We start from the raw sequence: 21,874 nt of genomic DNA on the forward strand, positions 1-21,874 counted from the left end.
AAACAAAACAAAAATGGCCTAGTTACAGATTGCTGAAAACCCCAAAAAGAACAAATATTTGTCATTAAAATGTCAGTGTTTAATTTTTTCAGTAGATAATGCCATGGACACTCCATAAACTTTATTTTTTATTTTTTTTTCCAAGTCCTAGGAGTTCAGTCATATTCTATATGAAATGGGAATTATGTCACTGAGTAATTTAACATACAGAATGCTCAAGGCCTGTAAACTAATCTGTTTACTACATATAGGTCTCCCTCTAGTGGCGAAAAATAAACAAACATGTTCTTGCTGAATAAATAAAATAACTGCACACTGTATGTGACCTCAGCATGTCTTGTCTTATCAAAGAACACAATATATATTACACATAATAAAATCCTATAAACCTCCAATTTCCAGAACAAGAAGGAGCTCAGAGCCACTGGCATTGCTAGAGGCTTGGATGCCTCTGGAAAACTCAAAGTAGGTCTCCTGTTTTACGCATGGGATAGGCAGCACCAGATTTCACAACTGTGGATTCACTGGGAAAGAAACACTCAGCTGCAGTTCTCCTTTAATTATAAGCATGCCCGGAGACTTGGGTTGGCTAGTTACACAGTAATATGTTATACAGGAAGCAGAAGCTGAGTGCTGCCGTGTCAACAGTACTGAGGCAGCTGAGAAATACAGCGCTGCAGCCTACTGTATTTAGTGATATGACATTTGCAAGTCAACCCAGCACGTACAGTACTTGTCCTAAACCCCTGTCAGAGCACTATATTTGTGCGACATACAGTATGAGGCAAGCTTTTACAAATGATTTATGTCAATGAACACTGCCAAGGCGCACAATCATGACCTCTGTCACAGCGTACAATGTCACATCTAAAAATGTGAAGGTTTTTTGGTTTTGAATTACAGGGTGAAATTAAATCAACACCCCAGAAATGTATAGTAAAGATTAGTTATCTGTAAAACAGCTTACGGGGTATATAATTTAAGGAAAAAAGGGAAAAGACTCTCTTTTTTGTTGGGGCACGTATATTAGTTTATTGTGATTCTTGACAATTACAAGGAATTGTAGTAGAAACAAAGCGGGCCTCTTATGTTCTGGGGCTAGTATAACAGTTAGCAGAGGCTGAGAGAGTGCTCTGATTTGATGGGTGTGTTAAAATTTAACTTTTAATAGTACAATTTAAGATAAATACTAGACAGATGTACAGACATAGACACACATAAGTAAACAGGAATTAGGGTTCATGCATAGGTATACTGTTTAGATTATTAAGGATACTCAGGCAGTACAAAGATCTGGAACACTGCTTTTGATCTCAAACAAGAGGAGAAAATTATAGTTTGTTTCAAAAAACAAGGTTACACACTGTGTCAGATGTGGGCAAGATTTCTGGCTGGTTATTTGAGATTAATGCAGCAGGTTTGTGCTTGTTATTGTTTATTACTTTGCTAAATGCAATAAATAGTTAAGTTTTTGAAAGCATATGATCTTATAACATGGTTGTCCAATGTATCCTGTAATATTGCTGAGTTATCCTATGTACCTGCACACAATGGTATATAATATAAAAATCTCCTATACACAATGGTATATAATGAGGAATTTCCGGTGAAATATAAAGGTATAAATAATTACTATAGAAAAGTTTCTAATGGTGGCGTTTACAATACACCAAAGATGTCCCGCAACCTGCTGTACTCAAGAGAGTTTATACAGTAAATACTCAAATATATAGTGTTATTGGTACTCGTACGTATGCCAGCAAAAGAACAACCACAGTTGTATTTATGCAGACTTTGTGATAGGTAGGCAATATAGGTAATGCGGTGAAAGATATGGGGGGGGGGGGGGGAGGGGGAAGAAATATGCTAGTGAGAGATAAAGTGGGAGAAAGATAAGATAAAGTATAGATGAAAAAGTCTCCCGGAGATATCCCTGACAAACAAACTCAAACCAACTTTATATACCTTTTGGCATAGGCAGGTTGCCTGGTTAGTTTTGGGAAGTCACCTTTCCCTTTTGGCAGAGCCACACAGAATTTGCCAGCTGCCACTCTATACAGGTGGGCTTTTTAGGTATTGTGGGAGATTGTTGTCATTTGATGGGGTCTGAGGGATAGAGAGAAACAGAGAAGAGCACTCTCAATCTCCTACATGAAGCACCTGCTGCCCAGCTTTATATACCTGTAGTAAAGGTGGAAATTTAGCACCAGTTATAAGAGAGGTCACCTTTCCCTTTTCTGTGTTGTCCACCCTTCTGTGTTTTCTGTGAAGAAGCGGATAAGCAAAAACGCGCGATCGGCACTCAGCCGTGCGAGCATTGCTTACCGCATGCTGCTATATTGAACTGATGTTATAACTATAATCTCAGTGATAACCCAGCCAGACTTAGACCTTTTTAGGGCTCACTATTGTGTACCTGCATTTGTATTGTGTAATAGTCACAAAAAGGCACGATAGCGCACCGTATTACTAGACAGACTGGGCAATTTTGCCGGCTGTCAATAAAGCATTAAGTGCCTTGCTGCCCAATATTAGAGACAATATTGTAAAAACATTGTTATCTTGGGCTTCAAATAGAGCGCACAGTGACGCCGACTACAAGAAATCTCTGTCACTATAAGGTCATTTGCCAATAATTAATGATTTATGAACCAGCGTTTCCTGACTCTCTAACCCATATGATTGGCAGGTATTATATGCTTTAGCACTCTAAAGAGATAACCTCATGGGGCATGGGTCTTCAAACTGTGGCCCTCCAGATGTTGTGAAACTACAAATCCCAGCATGCCTTGCCACAGTTTTGCTATAAGGGAGTGTTAAAACTGTGGCAAGGCATGCTGGGATTTGTAGTTTCCCAACATCTGGAGGGATCTATTGTTCATATCGCTGATATACCTTGAAATTTTTATTATCCACTGCAGGATAATACTGTTCTTTGAGGAAAGTATTTTCTGTAGGAACATTTATTGGTACTTGTTTCCTAGCACGATTTTGATTGTAGTACATCTTATACAATCGCATCGCATGCAATATAGCGGCATGCGATGCATGCAATGCGATTCGATTTTTAATTGTACAAGCATCCTGATGGGTGCTTACAATGTTAAATGCACCCCCCTTGTCAATGCCACCCCCACTATCAACGCCAACCCGAAGCGCGGCGAGCATTGTGAGCCCGTGAGGGGCGGCGGTACGCGTCCTCAGACCTTTTCAAACCCCCACTATCCATGTCGGCGTGCAGTTGATTTTAGATAGTGTGGCGAGCGCAGCGAACCACCGAGCCCGAAGCGTGGCGAGCGCAGAGAGCCCCGCCAGGGGACGCGTAATACGAGCCTGAAGCGTGGCGAGCGCAGCGAGCCCCGCGAGTGGACGCGGAATACATGTAAAGTAATCCGTGTCCCCTAGCGGGACTCGCCAGGCTTTGGGCTCAGTGGCTCGCTGCGCTCGCCACACTATCTAAAGTCAACTCCACACCGACGTGGATAGTGGGGGTATGAAAAGGTCGGAGGACGCGTACCGCCGCCTCTCGCGGGCTCGCCGCGCTTCGGGTTGGCGTTGATAGTGGGGGTGGCGCTGACAATGGGGGGTGTATTTAACATTGTAAGCACACATTAGGGTGCTTGTACAATTAAAAATCGCATTACATTGCATGCCATTTGCTGGCATGCAATATTTCATTGTACAAGCACTCCTGTTAATTTAACGGGAATATCGCACCGCACACCACTAAGTATGGTATGCGATGGGTGCCGTGCTAGGAAACATGTACCCATTTATTTATTTAATTAATACAAAGGCGCATTGCTGAGACACTACGAACCAGTGTGCTGATTGTAAGCCACACTGGGGGAAATAAAGTACAGCTCCCTAAAGGTTTAAGGGGCACATTTATCATGATAGCATTTACAATGCGATCTGGGTGGAATATTACCGCCCAGGATCGCATTGTAAAATGCGATCATATCGGGGCAATGTATCAATAATAAGGGCGCAGGGACAGGGCTCCGATAGGAGCCCGTCCCTGCGAAGCCCTAACCTGGAAGCCGGGGAGTCAGCTCATGCGCGGTTATGCGCTGACCCCCGCCATAGGCTACAATGGGCTATCGCCATATCAGAATGGTGGTAGCCCAGGGGTGCGATGCCGGGCTGCCCGATGTTGATACATCGGGCAGCTTCGCATCCCCCATAGAAACCTATGGGGGATGCGGCCGGCGGCGCTGCAGGGAGGATCGCAGCAGGGATCGGAGATCCCTGCTGTGGTCCCCCTATGATACATTTAGGGGATACTTAATATTTGCGGCTAAACCCTGAAAACGTGTGTTTTTGGGGATTTAGCCGCAAATATGGTTTGATAATTGGGCCCCTATAGGTTTAATTTTCAGCCTACATCCAATTAAGGATTGCTACATCCAGAGGACTCCTAAGAGGTGCCTGCAATACGTGCACTTTCGTGCTATTTTGATAAAAGATACACAGTAACATTTTGTACCAATAAGAATACACTTTCCTTTTGTTACCATTTGACACAATATTATTAAAGCAGCCCACTGCAGGATTATAATAATACACTGAGTGTCTAATTTGGTACATAGAAGGCTGGTCTCACATTGATCTACACAATATAAAATGTATTTCAGCACACGCGGCACGCTTGCATGTGCATTTTTTAAATACGTACCTCCCCTTATTTGTATGTGTATATGTGTTTTTTATTTTTAGCTTAAAGTTAGATTTTAGGACTCAGTATCTTTCTATTGGTGCACCACACCGAGACAAAGCTTTCTCTTTCCTTCTCTTTGTAACATATATTATTTGTCAGTGGTAGCAAGCCCCTGGGTTGTATACAGTAAAAAGGCTTCATAATCATAAACAATCCATAATTACCGAGACACACAGACTTGTGCGATTGTACCCACCCGTCCTATGTCTAATCCTTATCACCATCAGCTCTTTTTGCACCTGCAAGCTATCCACCTACACAAAGGTATGGGTCATTGGGTCACAGAGGCACGTTAGCATCTGTCCAGTGGTCAGTATAGGACACTATAGCCTTACTGTACTTTGGTTGTGCTTACACTTCTCTGTCCCAGGAGTCAGTCTGCATTTCTGTCACAGGAACCCCATTATGCCTAATTGGGCTGGTTAAGATTAAGATAAAACATTTTCTAGTAATGAAAATCTAACATAAGTCATGTTTCAATTACATAAAATGTTGTGTAAAAAGAAATCTCTAATTACTTAAGGATAAGACTTACTATATTCCAGAGGTATAGACTGGCTGCATGGCCTGGTAGATCTTCAGAAACGGGCGGCATCCTGGGGGACATGCAGACAAATATAACAGGTGAAGATCTGCTGTGTGCTAGCTTTCCAACAGTACATCGTGAGCTCTTCAGGACGGTCAATGACAAACTGTCTACAGTGCCAACATTATGCACATTTAATTCTGTGTTTCCTTTTAATCCAACAGTACATTTTTAAAACCGAATGTAAATATTTTATGAGCACAAAACATACCTCCTTTGGACTCAAAGTTTGGGATCCCATGCATGATGACATGATGCAGAAACAAGGGCTTGTTATTCATCTTAATAGCCCCAGACAGAAGACCGCTGAAATAATGGATATACCTAAAACATGAGGAATTGGTACGTTTAGCTGATGTACAGAGGTACATTCTCTTCATAAAAAAACAAAAGACTATTGCAAAACTCTAAGGGCGGTATTCAATACCGCCGGCGAGGGGGTTTGTGCCGCGAGGATTGCAGAAAACAAGCCATTCTTGTCGTCTAACCCCCTTGCCAAATGCAATGCCCCGGGGAAATCTTCACCATCAGAGGACGCCAAGGATTCCCCAGAACGGCAAGCCTCGTTGTTTTGGTGGCCGCACTCGCTGTTTCCACCTCGCTGAAAAGAACCAGCCAGGTGGACACAGCGAGTGTAGGGGGTCAGTTGAATGCTCATGGCAAGCTATCGGCACTGCCAGCAGTCATAGCTCGCCTAAAGCTCAGCACGAAACCTAAGAGGTCATGCTGGGACTAGTAGTTCTATGAGACAACAAAATAGTAACAAGTTGCCTAAGCTTGTGCTAGACAATGAAGCATCCCTCCATTTATTAATTTTACTTCATAGTGTAATAATCATTGACAGCAAATGTTAAAGGCTTTCTGAACACATAGGGCAGTATTCAATGAGAAAAAATCTCAGTGTTTTATGGAGAATTTGTGCTTTGTTCGCCTTGGACGGAGCATTTTGCTCTCCAAAAGCGAGCAACCCTATTCAATGTGAAATATTCTCCGTCTTTCTAAGTGATTTTCGCCGTGTCTCTCCGTGTAGCAATTCTCCATCTTTTGATGAGGAGCTGGAATGTGAACTTTTAAACTAAAAGGTTTTTTTTTATTATTTTGGTGTAAAAAAATCAGTTTTTTTTTTCTGTGAAGGGGCATGTTATTTTTATTCATGTGCTTATAGCACATGAATATATATTTAATTTAAAAAAAAATATTTTTTTAAATTTTTTTTTTTTTTTACACAGTGCAGCCAGCAGGGGGCCGGAGCGCTCGAGCCGCTCATTAGATATTCATATATTCACTGCACCCGATCGTTAATATGCACGATCGGGTGCAGTGAATACTGGGTCACCCGCTGGCTATAGGGGGGGGGCAGCCTGTGCTGCCTGGGTCCAGGGGAGCCCACCTCCCCTCCACATTCCTCTGGAGCAGCCAGGGAGACTTTAATCTCTCTGGCTGCTTCCGTCCCCCGGCTCCCTGAAAGCTCCCTGCCGCGGACGCTCGTCCGCTGCAGAGGTTAAGACTCGCCGCGAGTGGCGGCGAGTCTTAAATACATTGAATAGTGGGAGCAGGAGGCTCCGGAACAGGGAGAATCTCCGCTAAAACACGGAGAGTGCATGGAGAGCGAAATAAAACGCTCTCCATGCACGGAGAACTTTCTCATCGAATACTGCCCATAATGTGCTCTTGTGGTTATGTTTATATGCATTCCAATTAGCCCTGACATGTCTTTACAAAGAAAATGCACTGATAACTCCAGATGTGACTGATGGTCATTATGGGTATATCCAATTAGTTTTATCCAATTAGACACTTTCTTTAGGGTGCACATTTTCAGGCCCTAACACATGGGATCCGGGATAACTTCTCGGACCCATGTGTGACCACTTATCCATGGGCTGCTCATTGGGGAATATGCTTTGGGTGCTTAAAGCAATAAGGGGGGGATTTAAACCCTCAGCGCGGGCCGAATTCACTACTACCCTGGCCGATGTTTGGGGTTTGAGCCTGCATGAATATGCGCATGTGCAAACACCCAGAGCGAAGGGCGGGAATAAGATGGGAATGGGGCAGAAGCAGGGGAACGCCCAGCATTTTACGTGCATGGGCATAGAAACACTGGGCTTACCCCTGCCCGTGCCTGCTTGGGGCGGACGGCTATTGTCACATGACATGACTCTCTCCCCCCCCCCCAAATTCGCTGGTAAGCATATGCTAGAAATGTCAGTCCAGGCTGACTTTTCTTTATGAACAGTGGCAAAATCATTGGCTAGTGAGCAATTATCTAATGACTCCTCCACCTTGCGGCAGCGAATCAGGCCCTAAGTGCTGTGTTATGGGGTCTAATTAGATAATTAGATAACCCCCGGCTAATTCATTAGCTGCGGGAAATCCCAGCAGCAAGTTGCATATCGCCCGAGATGCTCTAAACCAGAAATGTGGTAAAACCCCCGTTATCGGGGGTTTTACCGCATTTCTGTATTCTCAAACTCCCCTCTGCAGTGTCAGCGCTGCGGAGGGAATCACAGAAGCCTATGGGCTTCTTACCGCGGTGCTGTGTGAGGGATCCATCATAGAACATCCGCCCTAAGTCTGTTATTAGCAATGTAATATTGTATTGTTTGGTTAGGCATATAAAGATGTCCGTGTTTCTGTCACACAATGTACTGCAGTGTTTTTCAGCCACTGTGCCGTGGCACACTAGTGTGCCTTGAGCTGTTCTCAAGTGTGCCCCCAGATCTATAGATGCCCAAACTAGTTTAAAGCCACCACCAGTTCAAGTGTTATTTACTGGTCTCTTCTTTTCATTTAAAGGGCCAATGTATTTTATTTGTGTTACCTGTGGGGACCAGTGTGATTGTTTTTTATATGGGGGCAATAGGTTTGTTTTTTTCCTGTGGGGGCCAATGTGTTTTGCCCTGTTGGGATCTCATGGTGTGCCTTGGCAATTTTAAAATCTTATTTAGTGTGCCGCCAGGTAAAAAGGTTGAAAATCACTGATGTACTGTATCAGCGGAGCAGCACTGACCTCTTTTGGGATGGTTGTCCAACTGGGAGAACTTTATCTTCATAAAATCTCCTCATGGCGAATCTGTCCAGAGCCTGATCTGCACTGTGGGAGAAGGTGAGGCAGGTTACAGACCGACATCTCTCACAGGACGCACAGAATAATGACAACATTTATATTCTTTTTATACAGTAAACTATGAATCAAGATCTCTCAATGTAAAGCTTGCAACATGTCATATATATATATTCATATATTCAGATACAATGATAAGAGAGATTCAATCTGGAGCTGTTCTGGATGCCACCCCAGTGGTTGGTTATTCTTAGATGGGAGTGCGATCATTTTCCAGAATTATATATATATTTCACCCTATACACACCAAGTCTGGCCTCCCATACTCACAGTACTTACGAGTATGCCGCATCAATAACAACATACAGGTGCGGGACCAACAATTAAAGGAGATATCAGACAAATTCTTACAGAGGGGTTACCCTCTTAGAGAGCTGTCCAAAGCCAGAGACAGGGCGTGCACAAAAACACGAGAAGAACTGCTGAGTCCCAGTATAGAACCCAGTGATGACAAAGCCAATATGCTGACGTGGGTGACCCAATACTCCACACAAACAACCGACATAGTAGCCAATGTAAAGATGTTGTGGCCCATGATCAGCACAGATCCATATCTGAAAAGTTTGCACCAAACCAGGTTAATGCCCAGTTACAAGAGAGGCCCCAACATACAGGACCTGGTGGTCAAAACCGACTTAAGTAGGATCCCCAAACCTAGCACTCAGCACTTTCTAAGCAGGAAGGCTGGCTGTTATAAATGCACAGGATGTGCAACTTGTAATTACATGTTGACGGGCAACAACTTCAAACATCCCCTCACAGGGAAGGAGTACAAAATAAAACATGCCCTCACATGTAGTTCCAAATATGTGGTCTATTTGCTGTCTTGTCCATGTGGGCTAAACTACGTGGGCAAGACAGCAAGACAGTTCAAGGAACGCATGGCCCAACACAGAATGGCCATTAGGGCTGCGTTACTGGTGGGACATAGTGACCAGGCGGTGGCCAGACACTATGCACAGGCCCAACACAGCATGGCACAGCTACGCTACCTCATCATTGACCATGTACCCATATGCCCACGGGGAGGAGACAGGGACAGACAGTTACTCCGATTGGAGAGCCGATGGATATACACCTTAAATACTGTCAACCCCGGGGGATTAAATGAGGCAATCAATTTTAATTGTTTCCTTTGAACAAAATCTAACTATTGGGACAGGCGTAGAATGATACAGCAGGAGGTCTTAAGTAAAATAAAGTAAAATAGAGGAGAGACAGCATTGAGCACGGTTTATAGGAAGAACACACCACTAATAGTCACGTTTAGAAACAATTAAAAATAATCAATAACAAAATATTTTTGTAAGAAAATTTTTTTTTTCAAATCTTGTCACAAGCACTAGCACTTTAACAAGATATTAGGGACACCGAGTATGCCCCCCTTCGTTTGAATAACTGAGGGAAGGATACCGCATTAGTGGTGCACACTGCCATCTAGTGGCTTTTTAATTGAGCATTCTAGCACTTTAGTAGTCATTAGCATAACGACGCATTATGTGTCGTTTACTGTTGTTTTTATTTATGTATGTATTTTAATCAAACTTGCCATCGCTTATCACTGTTTCATGCACTTTTGATGTCACTTTCACTCGCTTAACAGCGAGTCCTCGTTTTTGCACAATTTTGATTTGTTATTGTTATGCCCACAGAGCTGCCCCTACTCCTGACGGCTCCCAGAGCCGGCACCATGTCACTTCCGGCCATCTGACCGGAAGCAGCAGCGGGACACGGACGGTGAGCGTCGGGTGGCGGGGATGGACCTGAATAGCCGGTAAGGTATATATTTCACTTATGTATGTAATACTGCAAATGTCCTGAAGACGGGCCCAGCCCGAAACGGCGTAGACAGTACGCAGTAAACCTTGTGTTATTTCACTAGACCCGGAGTGACGTGTTTTTTGTTTGACTATATATATATATATATATATATATATATATATATATATATATATATATATATATATATATATATATATATATACACACTGTATGTATATATGTATAAATATAAACTTTAACAAATGTATTAGTTTGCAATCCCTTACAATAGCAATAGATACAGATAATTATCCACTCTGAACTCTCCTTCTGCTAATACCCAGTACCATTTTATTAGAGATTGCAAAGTGGTGGACAGCGGAATACAGTATTATAATCTAGTGCACCCAAAAAATAAGAAAAAGATACAGGATGTGGCTAATGCTGGTCATACATCAGGACAACCTGCATACAACCCTGATCGTATGTAGGTCGTGAAGCGGTCGAACAAGCAATTGTAATGAGAGCCGATGGATGAGACATGCAGCACGTCTCATCTGGGGGCCGAACTCATGACTCTCTGGAGTGTGCACGACTGGCCGGACTCAGGCAGCATGGCGAGCACAACAAAGCCCCTTGTGGCGAGTGTGCACTCACCACACTGCGGGCATGGGGGCTCACTACGGCCTCCGAGTGTCGGGGTTTTGACTGTCGGGATCCCGACTGTTGGGAAACTGTCCAGCACCCCTTTTTCTCACACATGCACAAACACAGAAGGTAACAGACTAGCTTTAGAAGCTTTTGCTTTAAGCGGGCTTACTAGTATATAATGACTCATGGAAAACATAACCCCCCTCTCCCACACACACATACATATAATGATGTTTTACATATTCATATGGGAGTACTGCCTTATGGTAACACCACAGCCTTACAAAGGGGTTGAGGTCTATGCTTGAGTTTTGTCATTCCAAAAGCTTTATTCCCTTCTCTGTCATCTTTCAGTTGTAGGACTGCTGATGTAGTTGTTCTGTTCTGTTGGAGGAACCAGTTTCAGCCATGCTTCAGTAGTCAGATGCCCTCACATTTCCTCTAGAGTACTGCCATTACGAGAATCTCATTGGGTACTGACTGATAGCTAGGGTCTAGGTCCTTTTACTGCAAAACCCCAAATGATCCTATCCCTTGGTGATGTCACAGAGCATTGCACAGTTTAATATTTCATTGCATTTACTGGGATGTCCAGATTGAGGAAATGGATAACTATCTCCCATGTACTATATCCCAATATGTAAATCCTCATTCGCACTGTACAAATGATGGCCTTCATATTATTTAGAAACAGCTTTAAAGCCATAATCAGACATATTAACAATTGGGTCTCCAACATCATTACACAAGTGTTTTCTCTTCTTTACGGTGTCCACACAAAGGGGGTGATTCTGATTGACTCGTTAAGCCGCAAAATCCACTTTGCATATACATCCATTTGCAGGGTAGCGTACGGGGCAGAAATCATTCGATGGTCGCTGACCATCAAATGATTTTTACCCTGTTCGCAAATCTAGGTCAGTCTGGACTGATTTAGACTTGCGGTGTCCGGGTCCAAGAATAGGGCGGGTTGCGGACGTCGCCCAGCTATTGTATTTGTGGGTACTCCCAGGAAACTCCCCCCTGTGCGAAGGAAGGCGGCTGCACAGAAGCGCTGCACATGTGCATACGTAGTGTGTAAACATCTGTCCCTGTTGCAAATTCGCAAATGAATCAGAATGAGGGCCAAACGCAATGTTCCATATTACATTTATATATAAGTGAGGATAATGCAGAAAGCACCTAGACCTACAAAGCACCCATTACACTTTCCTGGCACAACAGGTAAAAATACTAAATCTTCTTCTTAAATATGTTGCTACAGTATAGTGGTCTATATATGAAACAGACAGAAAAGTGCATGGACAGACTTGTAGAACCATTAGCTCTGTGACACCCCATATACCCCTAGAAATGAATCTCTCTGGTGTACCTGGCAGATATATTGCTGTAATGCATGTATGCTGCAATAACCACACCGGTTCGACCTCGGTTCCCCTGAAACACAAAAAATATTTTAGACAATTCTGTCACAAATTGAGAACTTTAAAAATAAAGATATTCATTTCATGGACAAACAAAAAAAAAAATTACATGCAGGTCATGTTCCAGAGTGAAACACCAAATTGTTTTTGTAGGGGGTTGAAGTACAGTACATCATTAAGCAGTGAAAAGAGTGGAGTAGTGGACTCCCACCTTAACTACTGTAAACTCCTCCTCTCTATCCCCCCTGATCTTGCCCATGCGCACTTCAATTTACCCTGGACGTGCACAACCCTTCTCTCACACACGGATTCACTGGTTCCACACATATAGCGCCTTAATTCATTCCTCCCTCTCCAAATGAATATGTGTCCACGCTTCCTGTCACTTATCAATGCTTTGCCTCCGCCCTGGTTACATCTTCTTATGCCTGCCTCCAATTTGTCTCCAGCTCCTGTCGTCCTCTGTAATTCACTGCTTCCAAAGAGGGACTTTCTACCAGTTTCAAACATACACACTTTAAACCCTACCAGCTCTCTTCCAGAATCTTATTTCTGCTCCTGTGGCCTGCTGTTCTTCACAATACAACCTCCAACTGTCCACCCACCCCTTCCTTTAGTATGTATGCTCTTATCCTCTTGATCTCCCTTTACAACAAACCATGACACCTGTGTTTCTTTATTGTTGTTTTCAAGTCCCATTCAGAGACTCTGACACTGTGGCCCTTATTCTGGTTGGTGCGGATATGTCCGCGTGCGTTCGTTCCGCCGATGTTTTGTGTCTGCGCATGTGCAGAGGCATATCTGCGCATGTGCGAAAGGGACATATGTCCAAATTCCACATGAATTGTTTACACTACGAACAAGGGGAGGAGAGGGGCATGAAGGGCTGTTTGGCCTCATTAACATATGCATACGCCCCGCATTTCATGGGCGTTCCCATGAAAACGCTGGGCGTACGTATGGTAATGCGGCCATGACGCACGTGTAGGGGGCGGACATATGACATTGCCGGATTTCAGCTGCCCGCCCAGATCCCTGCTTTTGCACTGAGAAATGCCCGAGTGGTCTGAGCTCGCGGGAGTTGCCTGACCGCTCGGTCCTGCATTTGATGGTATGCGACCATCGAATGATGGGGGAGGTTCCCAGAGATGGAGGAGGTGTATACATGAGAAATCCACTCGTGCTCCGTGCGGTCAGCGGCTTACCGCATTCGGACGGAGTGAGCGATCCGTACGGAAGGCAGGGTTTAGGACGCACGGTCCGGGCCGCATATTCGGCTCCAGACCAGAATAAGGCCCTGTATTTCCCCCTTGCTCATTGAATGCCAACCTGCATTCCCCACCTTACAACTTAACACTGTGCCCCGCAAAATACAGGGAGTTCTCCTACACTCATACCTTGCCTGTTTTTTCATGTAATTTTACATGTTATTGTACTTATGACCTCTGCTTACACTGTTACTATCGCCATTATTCTGGTTCACTCGTAAATGCAAATTCCTTCTCAAATTGACAAAACCATGTGCACTGCAGGTGGGGTAGATGTAACATGTGCAAAGAGAGCTAGATACCTGTATGGGTGTTATTTTGTTTCTGTGCAGGGAAAATACTGACTGCTTTATTTCTACACTGCAATATAGTATGCACTTATAATATGCACTTTGAATATAATATAATATGCACTTTGAAGAAAATTCCACCCAAATCCAATTCTCTCTGCACATGTTACATCTGCCCCCCCCCCCCAACATCTGCACATGTTTTGTCCATTTGAGAAGGAATTTGCCTTTGCGAATAAACCAGAATAAGGACCTATGTGTATTAATTGTACAATGCTGTAATAATGGACCATGTCCTCAGGTGGTGGTATCAGAATACTTTGAGAGGCCATAATGTGCTGTCTTGGTGTGTTTGGTGAATTATGTGTAGTTACCACTTACTTTATTATGAATGACAACAACATTGTGAGGGTCTGCATTCAGCCAAGTGTCCATTGCTTTACAGATACTGCAAACTCTTTCCAGTGCCGGAGCATGAAGGTCTGGCCACCCAAAATCCAGCACCTGAGAAGATAGACCAGGATCTGTCAATGTGCATTGGAGAAATGTCTCAGGCAAAGTATATATAAGTGTATATACATACATACACATACACATATATATATATATATATACATACATATACACACACACATATACACACACATACATACATGCATACACACACACACACACACACACACACACACAAAGACTGCATATACACGCATACAGGCACACACATGCATACACTATAAGGTGTAACTATTGAGGACAGAACATATGTACACTATATACCTTCTCAAATAAATTAAGTTTTACTCTACAATCGGATTCTGACCACAGTATAAAAGGCCAGGGATATTGCAATTAAATTAAAAAGGAAAGGAAAAATGACAATGTTAAATTATTATTACTACAGTACTTTACAATATCCTGGGGGTCTGTTAATGTCAACGTCATAAGGTAAGACCAGAGGGAAAACAGGGGTGGGGTCCTGGGGTGCACACCAATTGAGAGGTACGACCATGCGGAGACCTTTAAGTAGTACTGCATACAAAGTCAAGGTTGCAGGGGCACAATTCAAACTCCCAATTTATTAATAATAAACAGACTAATGGAGCCGTTACTTATGGCCATAACTAAGCAAAGAACCTCGCTAAAATTTCAACATTTTAGTGCAATGTTTATTATTAATAAATTGGGATTTTGAATTGTGCACCTGCAACCTTGACTTTGTAAGCAAGACCAGAGAGATGCCTGCAAATGGTTCTAGACTATTAAGTGCAATATTGCTGTGAATTTGCATTGGCAAAACCGAACTTTATCAAAATGAAATGAATCATAAACAAAAGCAACCCTTCAGCAAACATCTACAAAAGCATGCAAATAAAGGTCACCAACAATATTTATTATAATAAACAACAAAATGAAGAAGCCGATGTCGGCTTTTCACTTTCTACCACCTGGCAGTGGCAAGCTGAAATGTGTGAAAAGTCAACCATTTAACTCACACACGGTACTTTACACTGAGGGAAAATTAGTTTGGTCGAATTTAGCCGATATGCGCGGCTGAACCTGACCATCATTGAAATAAACATCAATTGAATATTATCCTGCGATCTCCCATCGTTTCAAATGGGAGATTAGGCGCAATATATAAATTGAATACGACTCACATGAATCTATATATATAACGGTTTCCTCTTTCTCTCTTATTTATAATCTCTGGCCAAAGGATATTATCTGAAGCCTACAGCTTCCTTGATAATATCTTGTTTTAACAATATTAAGATGGATTTTTAGGGTGGCGCTGATCTGTTCGCAGTCTAGTGAACAGGTCTGAATCAGGCCCTATATAAGTGGATAGAATCTCTTTTACTGATCAGGAAAATTCCTGCTTCTGGTACAATTATTAGCCATTGTTTACCTGACATTTGTAACTGTATTACATTATTATATAAGATTTTTTAAGGTATGCAGAACACTCTTTGCAGAACACAATATAAAATCCACCAAAACTAGCACATTTGTCAGCATTACACAAAAGCTCTGGTATGCTAAATATTCCACTGCCATGTATTTACCTGTGTACATTCTGTAGCACATTATGTTTGGCTAGGCACCCCTTGTTTTATCCTAAATATACACATACCAATGTGTTTATATAGATAGAATATATATATATATATATTCATCTGTGTGTATATATATATATATATATATACACAGATGAAGTGTATATCTGGCACTCACGCTTTCAAAAGGTTTACTCGCCTGGTGCCATCTGCTGCAAATTTGTAGAGTAGAATAGATGAAGCGGCACTCAAGGATTAGGTGAATATAGAAAAGGTTCTTTATTTTTATAGCCATCTATGTTTCGGTTTGGGATCAAACCGAAACGTAGAATGCTATAAAAATGAAGAACCTTTTCTATATCTATATATAGATATATCTATATATAGATAGATCTATCTATCTATAGAGGAGGAGCGCTGCTTCATTCTGGATATATATATATATATATAAAATTTATTTATTTTTTTCCTAGAAGAAGAAACATAAGAAACAGAAGAACTTAAAGTCCCAAAGTGGTCGTAGTCAGCACTAAGGTCTGTTAATTAGACCACCAGCTCCCTCTCGATACACCTGGATTCACAGGTAAAGGTTTTCTAGAAGAAGAAAGAGGAGCGCTCCATAGTGCGTTATCAACAATAAAACATATTTTATTCGAAAATGGTTTCCACAACAGTAAAAGCAATGGGTCACGTACCCATAAAAGCGGTTATCACAACCGCAGTGAATATCAGCATAAACCACTGTAGACCTCATCAGTACATAGAGCAATGATCACTCCTTCAGCAAAGACAACGCTGGGCCACACCCCTTACACGTTTCGTCATCAAGGACTTCGTCAGAGAGCCCTCTGATGAAGTCCTTGATGAAGTCCTTGATGACGAAACACGTAAGGGGTGTGGCCTAGTGTTGTCTTTGCTGAAGGAGTGATCACTGCTCCGTGTACCTATGAGGTCTACAATGGTTTATGCTGATATTCACTGCAGTTGTGCTAACCGCTTTAAAGGGTATGTGACCCATTGCTTTTACTGTTGTGGAAACCATTTTTAATAAAATATGTTCTATTGTTGATAAAGCACTATGGAGCGCCCCTGTTTCTTCTTCTAGGAAACCTTTACCTGTGAATCCAGGTGTATCGAGAGGGAGCTGGTGGTCTAATTAACAGACTTTAGTGCTGACTACGACCACTTTGGGACTTTAAGTTCTTATACCAGACTTTTAAGGACTTGTGCACTTTCATTCGTGTGTGTTTGTGTGCATGTGTGTGCGTGTGTGCTTGACAACAGGTATCTTGTGGCTTTGGAAAAGCAAAGTATGCAGGAACAGAGGTGCGGCACTCAGGTGTGGTAACTTCAAAAACGACAGTACAGTGTCATATTTTCAATGTTTCAGTGCTCCTTTATTGGCACTATAGTCAGGGTGGCTGACGATAGTGCCATTTAAAGGAGCACTGAAACGTTGAAAATATTACACTGTACTGTCGTTTTTTTCCAAAATGTTTTTATTGAGGGTTAGCGTATAAAACACAATACAACAAGAAAAGTGAAGATGAAAATTGGGACAACAATTAGTGATGCTATAATGACTATGATATCTTGACAGCATATAGTCCTGTGCATGTCAAGCACTAATAAAGTACAATGAAGTTAAATAGTCTCTGTGAGTCTCCTTGGTTGATCCTTGTGGTAGAAAAATTACTCATAGACAAGATGTTATATCAGCACGACATCTCTGGGATGTAGATTGCACAGCATATTCTTGTGAGAAAGTGCCCTGTCTACCAAGGGATGTTGATGTGTTCTGATGTAATAGCATAGAAATGTAACATTTTATTTTACTATTAATTCTAACATATATGGACGATAGTTAACCAAACTATACAAAACAAATTAACAGAGAACAAAAGCAACGCATCACCTTCTTTCAGTATCCGGAGGCCATCGGTCCATCCACAGAGAGGCCACTAGCATAGGTTGAGCCAGATATAGGGAAAGGAGTTAGGGTTGGTCAGAGGAGAATGGGGTCGCTATTGGCCAGTAGCTGGTGAGAGTACCACGTGGTGCGGTGAAAACAGTTACGTATTGCTGTTTTAGTTTGAGGGGGTAGGGTCTGTATAAATTTTTCCCAGCATCGGAAGAGAGAAGATGTAAGTTTTTCTTTATGAAGGGAGGTTTCTAGCCAATCCATGGTGAATAAAAATAAAAGCCGTGTCGTGGCCATATCGACGGTGGGGGCGGCAGTGTGAATCCACTGCTGCAGTATGGCTTTCCTGCCCACCGCGGACAGGATCATCACCAGCTTCTTGGTATATTTGGGAATTTGGGGTTGATCAGCTAGACAGCCAAAGAGTGCCCAAGGGATGGTGCATTGGAAAGAGATATTTAATTTTGTTGTGCCATAAGAGCAGAGGTCTCTCCAGAATTTCTGGACGGGTTGACATTCCCAGAAGCAATGCATGAGGCCAGCATTATCTGTAAGACATTTAGGGCACTTAGAGTCTGTTGAAAGACCCATGGCATGTCTTCTTTTAGGTGTCAAGTATGCTCTATGGAGCATCTTATATGTCATTTCTTGTACTTGCCGAGATCAGTTTCAGATTAAGTTGGAATGACCTCACGATTGCCTCCGGGGAGTATGAGGGGATTTCTGTGGCCCATTCGGCAATGTACTGTCGTTTTTGAAGTTACTACACCTGAGTGCCGCACCTCTGTTCCTATATAAATATATATATATATATATATATGTGTATATACACACATATGCTTGTGGAATTCACACTCATTATTCAATGCAACAATGGAATGCCAGTCAGAAATAATTCATACAGAGGACATGTGTGCGTCTCACTCCCCGAGAGTTTTGCTGTATTGATTCCTCCAGTGGAGAAGTAACATTAGTATACATATGTATCACTGTGATTTGTAAGTTTACATTCCACTTGAACTGCAGATTCTCTTTTGTTTATTGTTACTTTTAATATTTTTTATTTTACTATATGAAAACAAAGGAACAATGTGCTGCTTTTTAAAGACATCTTGTAGTACCCTGCTTTTCTCGTAGACATCGCACAGGCAACACCAACAGAGACTCTGGGTACCCCCCGCCAGCCAGCATTCTGGTAAATGGACCCACCACTATCACAATCCACACCAAGGAGCCCCGCTAACGGGCAGCAACAGGATCAAGCAAAAGGAAGAGGGTGAGTGACACTAATCCCACTCTGCATACTGCACCATTTAGCCCTATCTAGGGAAAATACTCTATTGCCATCCACAAACTGGGGCATTATTACTTTGATCCTATTAACTTTGTACCAATCGCCAATCAGGCACGACTGACAGGTCCCAGGAATAATCACGCAATTCAGGTGTTAAGTTCATCTCAGTTTTAAAGTTTATGATTATAGCATTGGATTGTTTCATTAGATGATTGTCTATAAAGTATACTGTACACTTTAGATTATTGAGGAAACAATATCCTTTTAAAATAAAACCGGATTTTATATATAATATGCTTTGCATTCACAGTAGTGTATCTTTTATTCCTTTTTCTATACTGCTCATCTTTACCCCCACCCTATCCCATCTCCCACTGTGTACATGCCAGATTTATTGTACAGCTTTTCTGTTAACTATTAATTTTCCCTCTCGTAGTCTCAATTACACAGATGGGCTGCAGATGAAACTACCTCTTAAAGATACGGTAATTTGTTCCAGTTCTGCACAGGAAACAGAATAACCTCTTAATTAGGTGCATTCTAATCACCGTTAATAGAAATCCTTCCTCCCTTTTACGTCAGAGCTGAGTAAAAACTCCAGGTCACATTTCCGGCAGAGATCCCCCAGCATCTATACATCTCAATATAGTCTTCTAATAACCAGAGTGCACAGCCTTCAGTATCCTTCCATGTGTACTCACTTATATCACTATACATTCAGATGAGAGAGAACCACAAGTCAAAGCTATCCAATGCACATAACAAAACCCTCACCGTCCTTCATTCTAACTCCACCTGCAATTGTCAGTTTTCCGTCTACCACCAGCCAGGACTGACGTAGGCCAGTTTCCCTTCTATCACCAAATAGCTTCCCCCAGAATCCCCTCTAACCCCATACAAATTTCACAACCTACCCTCTCTATCTCCATTTGACCTACACCAACCTGCCCTTTTAACCCCACCTAGGCTACACCAACTTTCCCCTTAACAGAACTCGGCCTACACCAGGCTGCCTCAATAAAAAATGATAACCGTTCATATTCTCCTATCCAAAATAGTCTTTGCCAGCTTTCCGTATAACCCAACCTGTCCTCTGCCAATCTGCTCTCAAACCTAAAAGATCTATGCCCATCTGACCTCTACTCCAACATGGTACCTGCCAGCCTGCACTTTAACCCAACTCAGGCGCCATGAGCCTTCATTTTATCCCACAACAGCATCTAACACACGGCACACTGATCCAACAAGGTCTTTGTCAGTCCTCATTCCAACACAACATGACCTTATCAACATGGGGGTATAGGTAACACAAACTTTATATCTCACCTTGGAATGAAGTTTACTGATATCATGTCTTCGCTCAGACAAATTGAAGATCTAAAATAGTAAGCAGAGAATAGATAACTAGATATATAAAACACATAATATTCCTCCTAAACTGTATCAAAACAAAGTTATTTAGTTGTACTTAAAAATACAGATCGATTGTCATGTTAGGAATATTTGGAGAAAAATGTTGAGACTTACCAAGTAATTGTCCCCATGTTTGGACTTTAGCATATGCGCCACCTCCTTGAGGTTCCGGCAGAAGTTAGGCTCTTCTGTTCCCGCAGAGAATGTGACGGAAATGATCCGTTCTGTGATGTAGGTGAGATCCAACTCACAGCTGTCCTCCATGACGTGAATCAAACTGAAACTCCTAAATGGAAAGACATGTAATCCACTAAGAATCAGAGTATGCCAATTTCTGTGCTGTTCTCCATTAAGACACCTAGTGGAAGAACTTGTGAGTAGCTGGCCCAGGTTACTCCAACCCAAGTCCACAATATGCCATGAAGCAGTGGGTGGCAGCAGTGGGCCCTTTTAGTCCTCTGGGGCCCTGCTGCAGTCCACCTCTGAAGAAACCCCATATTCAATCAACTCTTTTTGAAATTATATTATCTTTCATGTTAATGTGTATACTCTTTCTAAAACCCCACAATAACATATATGCTCCCCGTTCTTCCAAAACAAGCAATAGCGTGACACAGTATGTGAATAACATGTACTGTGCATCTAAATGGGCTTCCTGCTCCAGAGTCCTGTCGTTTCTCAGGATATTTTGATGCTGGGTTACACTGTCACATGGAGAGAGGTATGCAAGCAGCCTCACCCTGAGTATTAGGAGGCTGGGCAAACGCTGTCCACTTGTTTTTATTTTAACTGAGCCTATTTATCATTAAAAAATTTTAGGATATTCCCCCGAAAAGAATACATTTTCAAGTGGTACCTACAAATCTAAAGGATCCGGTAATGTACTATGGAGGGACTGCAGCAGATATCTCCAATATCTGACTCAATCCCTTAATTTTAATTCACAACTAAAGACCCCATAGTTTCTTTGGGGTTGCTGTGCTGCCGGATTTACCAAGCCCTGGAATGTGAAACACTGGATAATGCCATGATCTGATGGCGCTTGGTGATGGACTGCCAGTGTCAGGACACAGTTATCTCACCTTTGTATGTTTTGCGACATACCATTATTAAATACCCCTATACAGACTACCTAAGACATCCTGGAGCTGAAAAAATAGGATTTTGGGTACCTACCGGTAAATCCTTTTCTCGTAGTCCATATGGGATACTGGGCTTCACTACTATGGGGATTGAGACCTCCGCAGGAGAGACAGGCACATAAAAAAAACTTTCAGTGTGGGTGCACTGGCTCCTCCCCTCAATCTCCCTCCACTAGTCAGTTAATGCAAAAACTGTGCCGAAGGAGAGCATGTGAGGAGT

General features: G+C 42.4%; 1 protein-coding gene across 8 annotated transcripts in view; it reads right to left on the reverse strand.

The window, feature by feature from the left end:
- TNS1 (tensin 1) overlaps positions 1 to 21,874 on the reverse strand; it is a 564,007-nt gene that overhangs the window by 105,018 nt on the left and 437,115 nt on the right. For all 8 annotated transcript variants that reach the window (XM_083153686.1, XM_083153691.1, XM_083153689.1 and 5 more), the window contains 7 exons: positions 20,627 to 20,798; positions 20,426 to 20,476; positions 14,209 to 14,331; positions 12,218 to 12,282; positions 8,320 to 8,403; positions 5,518 to 5,630; positions 5,256 to 5,316 (listed from right to left, as the gene is read on the reverse strand). In XM_083153686.1, the coding sequence (XP_083009812.1) occupies positions 5,256 to 5,316; positions 5,518 to 5,630; positions 8,320 to 8,403; positions 12,218 to 12,282; positions 14,209 to 14,331; positions 20,426 to 20,476; positions 20,627 to 20,798 (669 nt within the window). The remainder of the gene's footprint in view (positions 1 to 5,255; positions 5,317 to 5,517; positions 5,631 to 8,319; positions 8,404 to 12,217; positions 12,283 to 14,208; positions 14,332 to 20,425; positions 20,477 to 20,626; positions 20,799 to 21,874) is intronic.

This window comes from Crinia signifera, chromosome 7 (assembly GCF_055691185.1).
Source record: "Crinia signifera chromosome 7, ASM5569118v1, whole genome shotgun sequence".
NCBI lineage: Eukaryota > Metazoa > Chordata > Amphibia > Anura > Myobatrachidae > Crinia > Crinia signifera.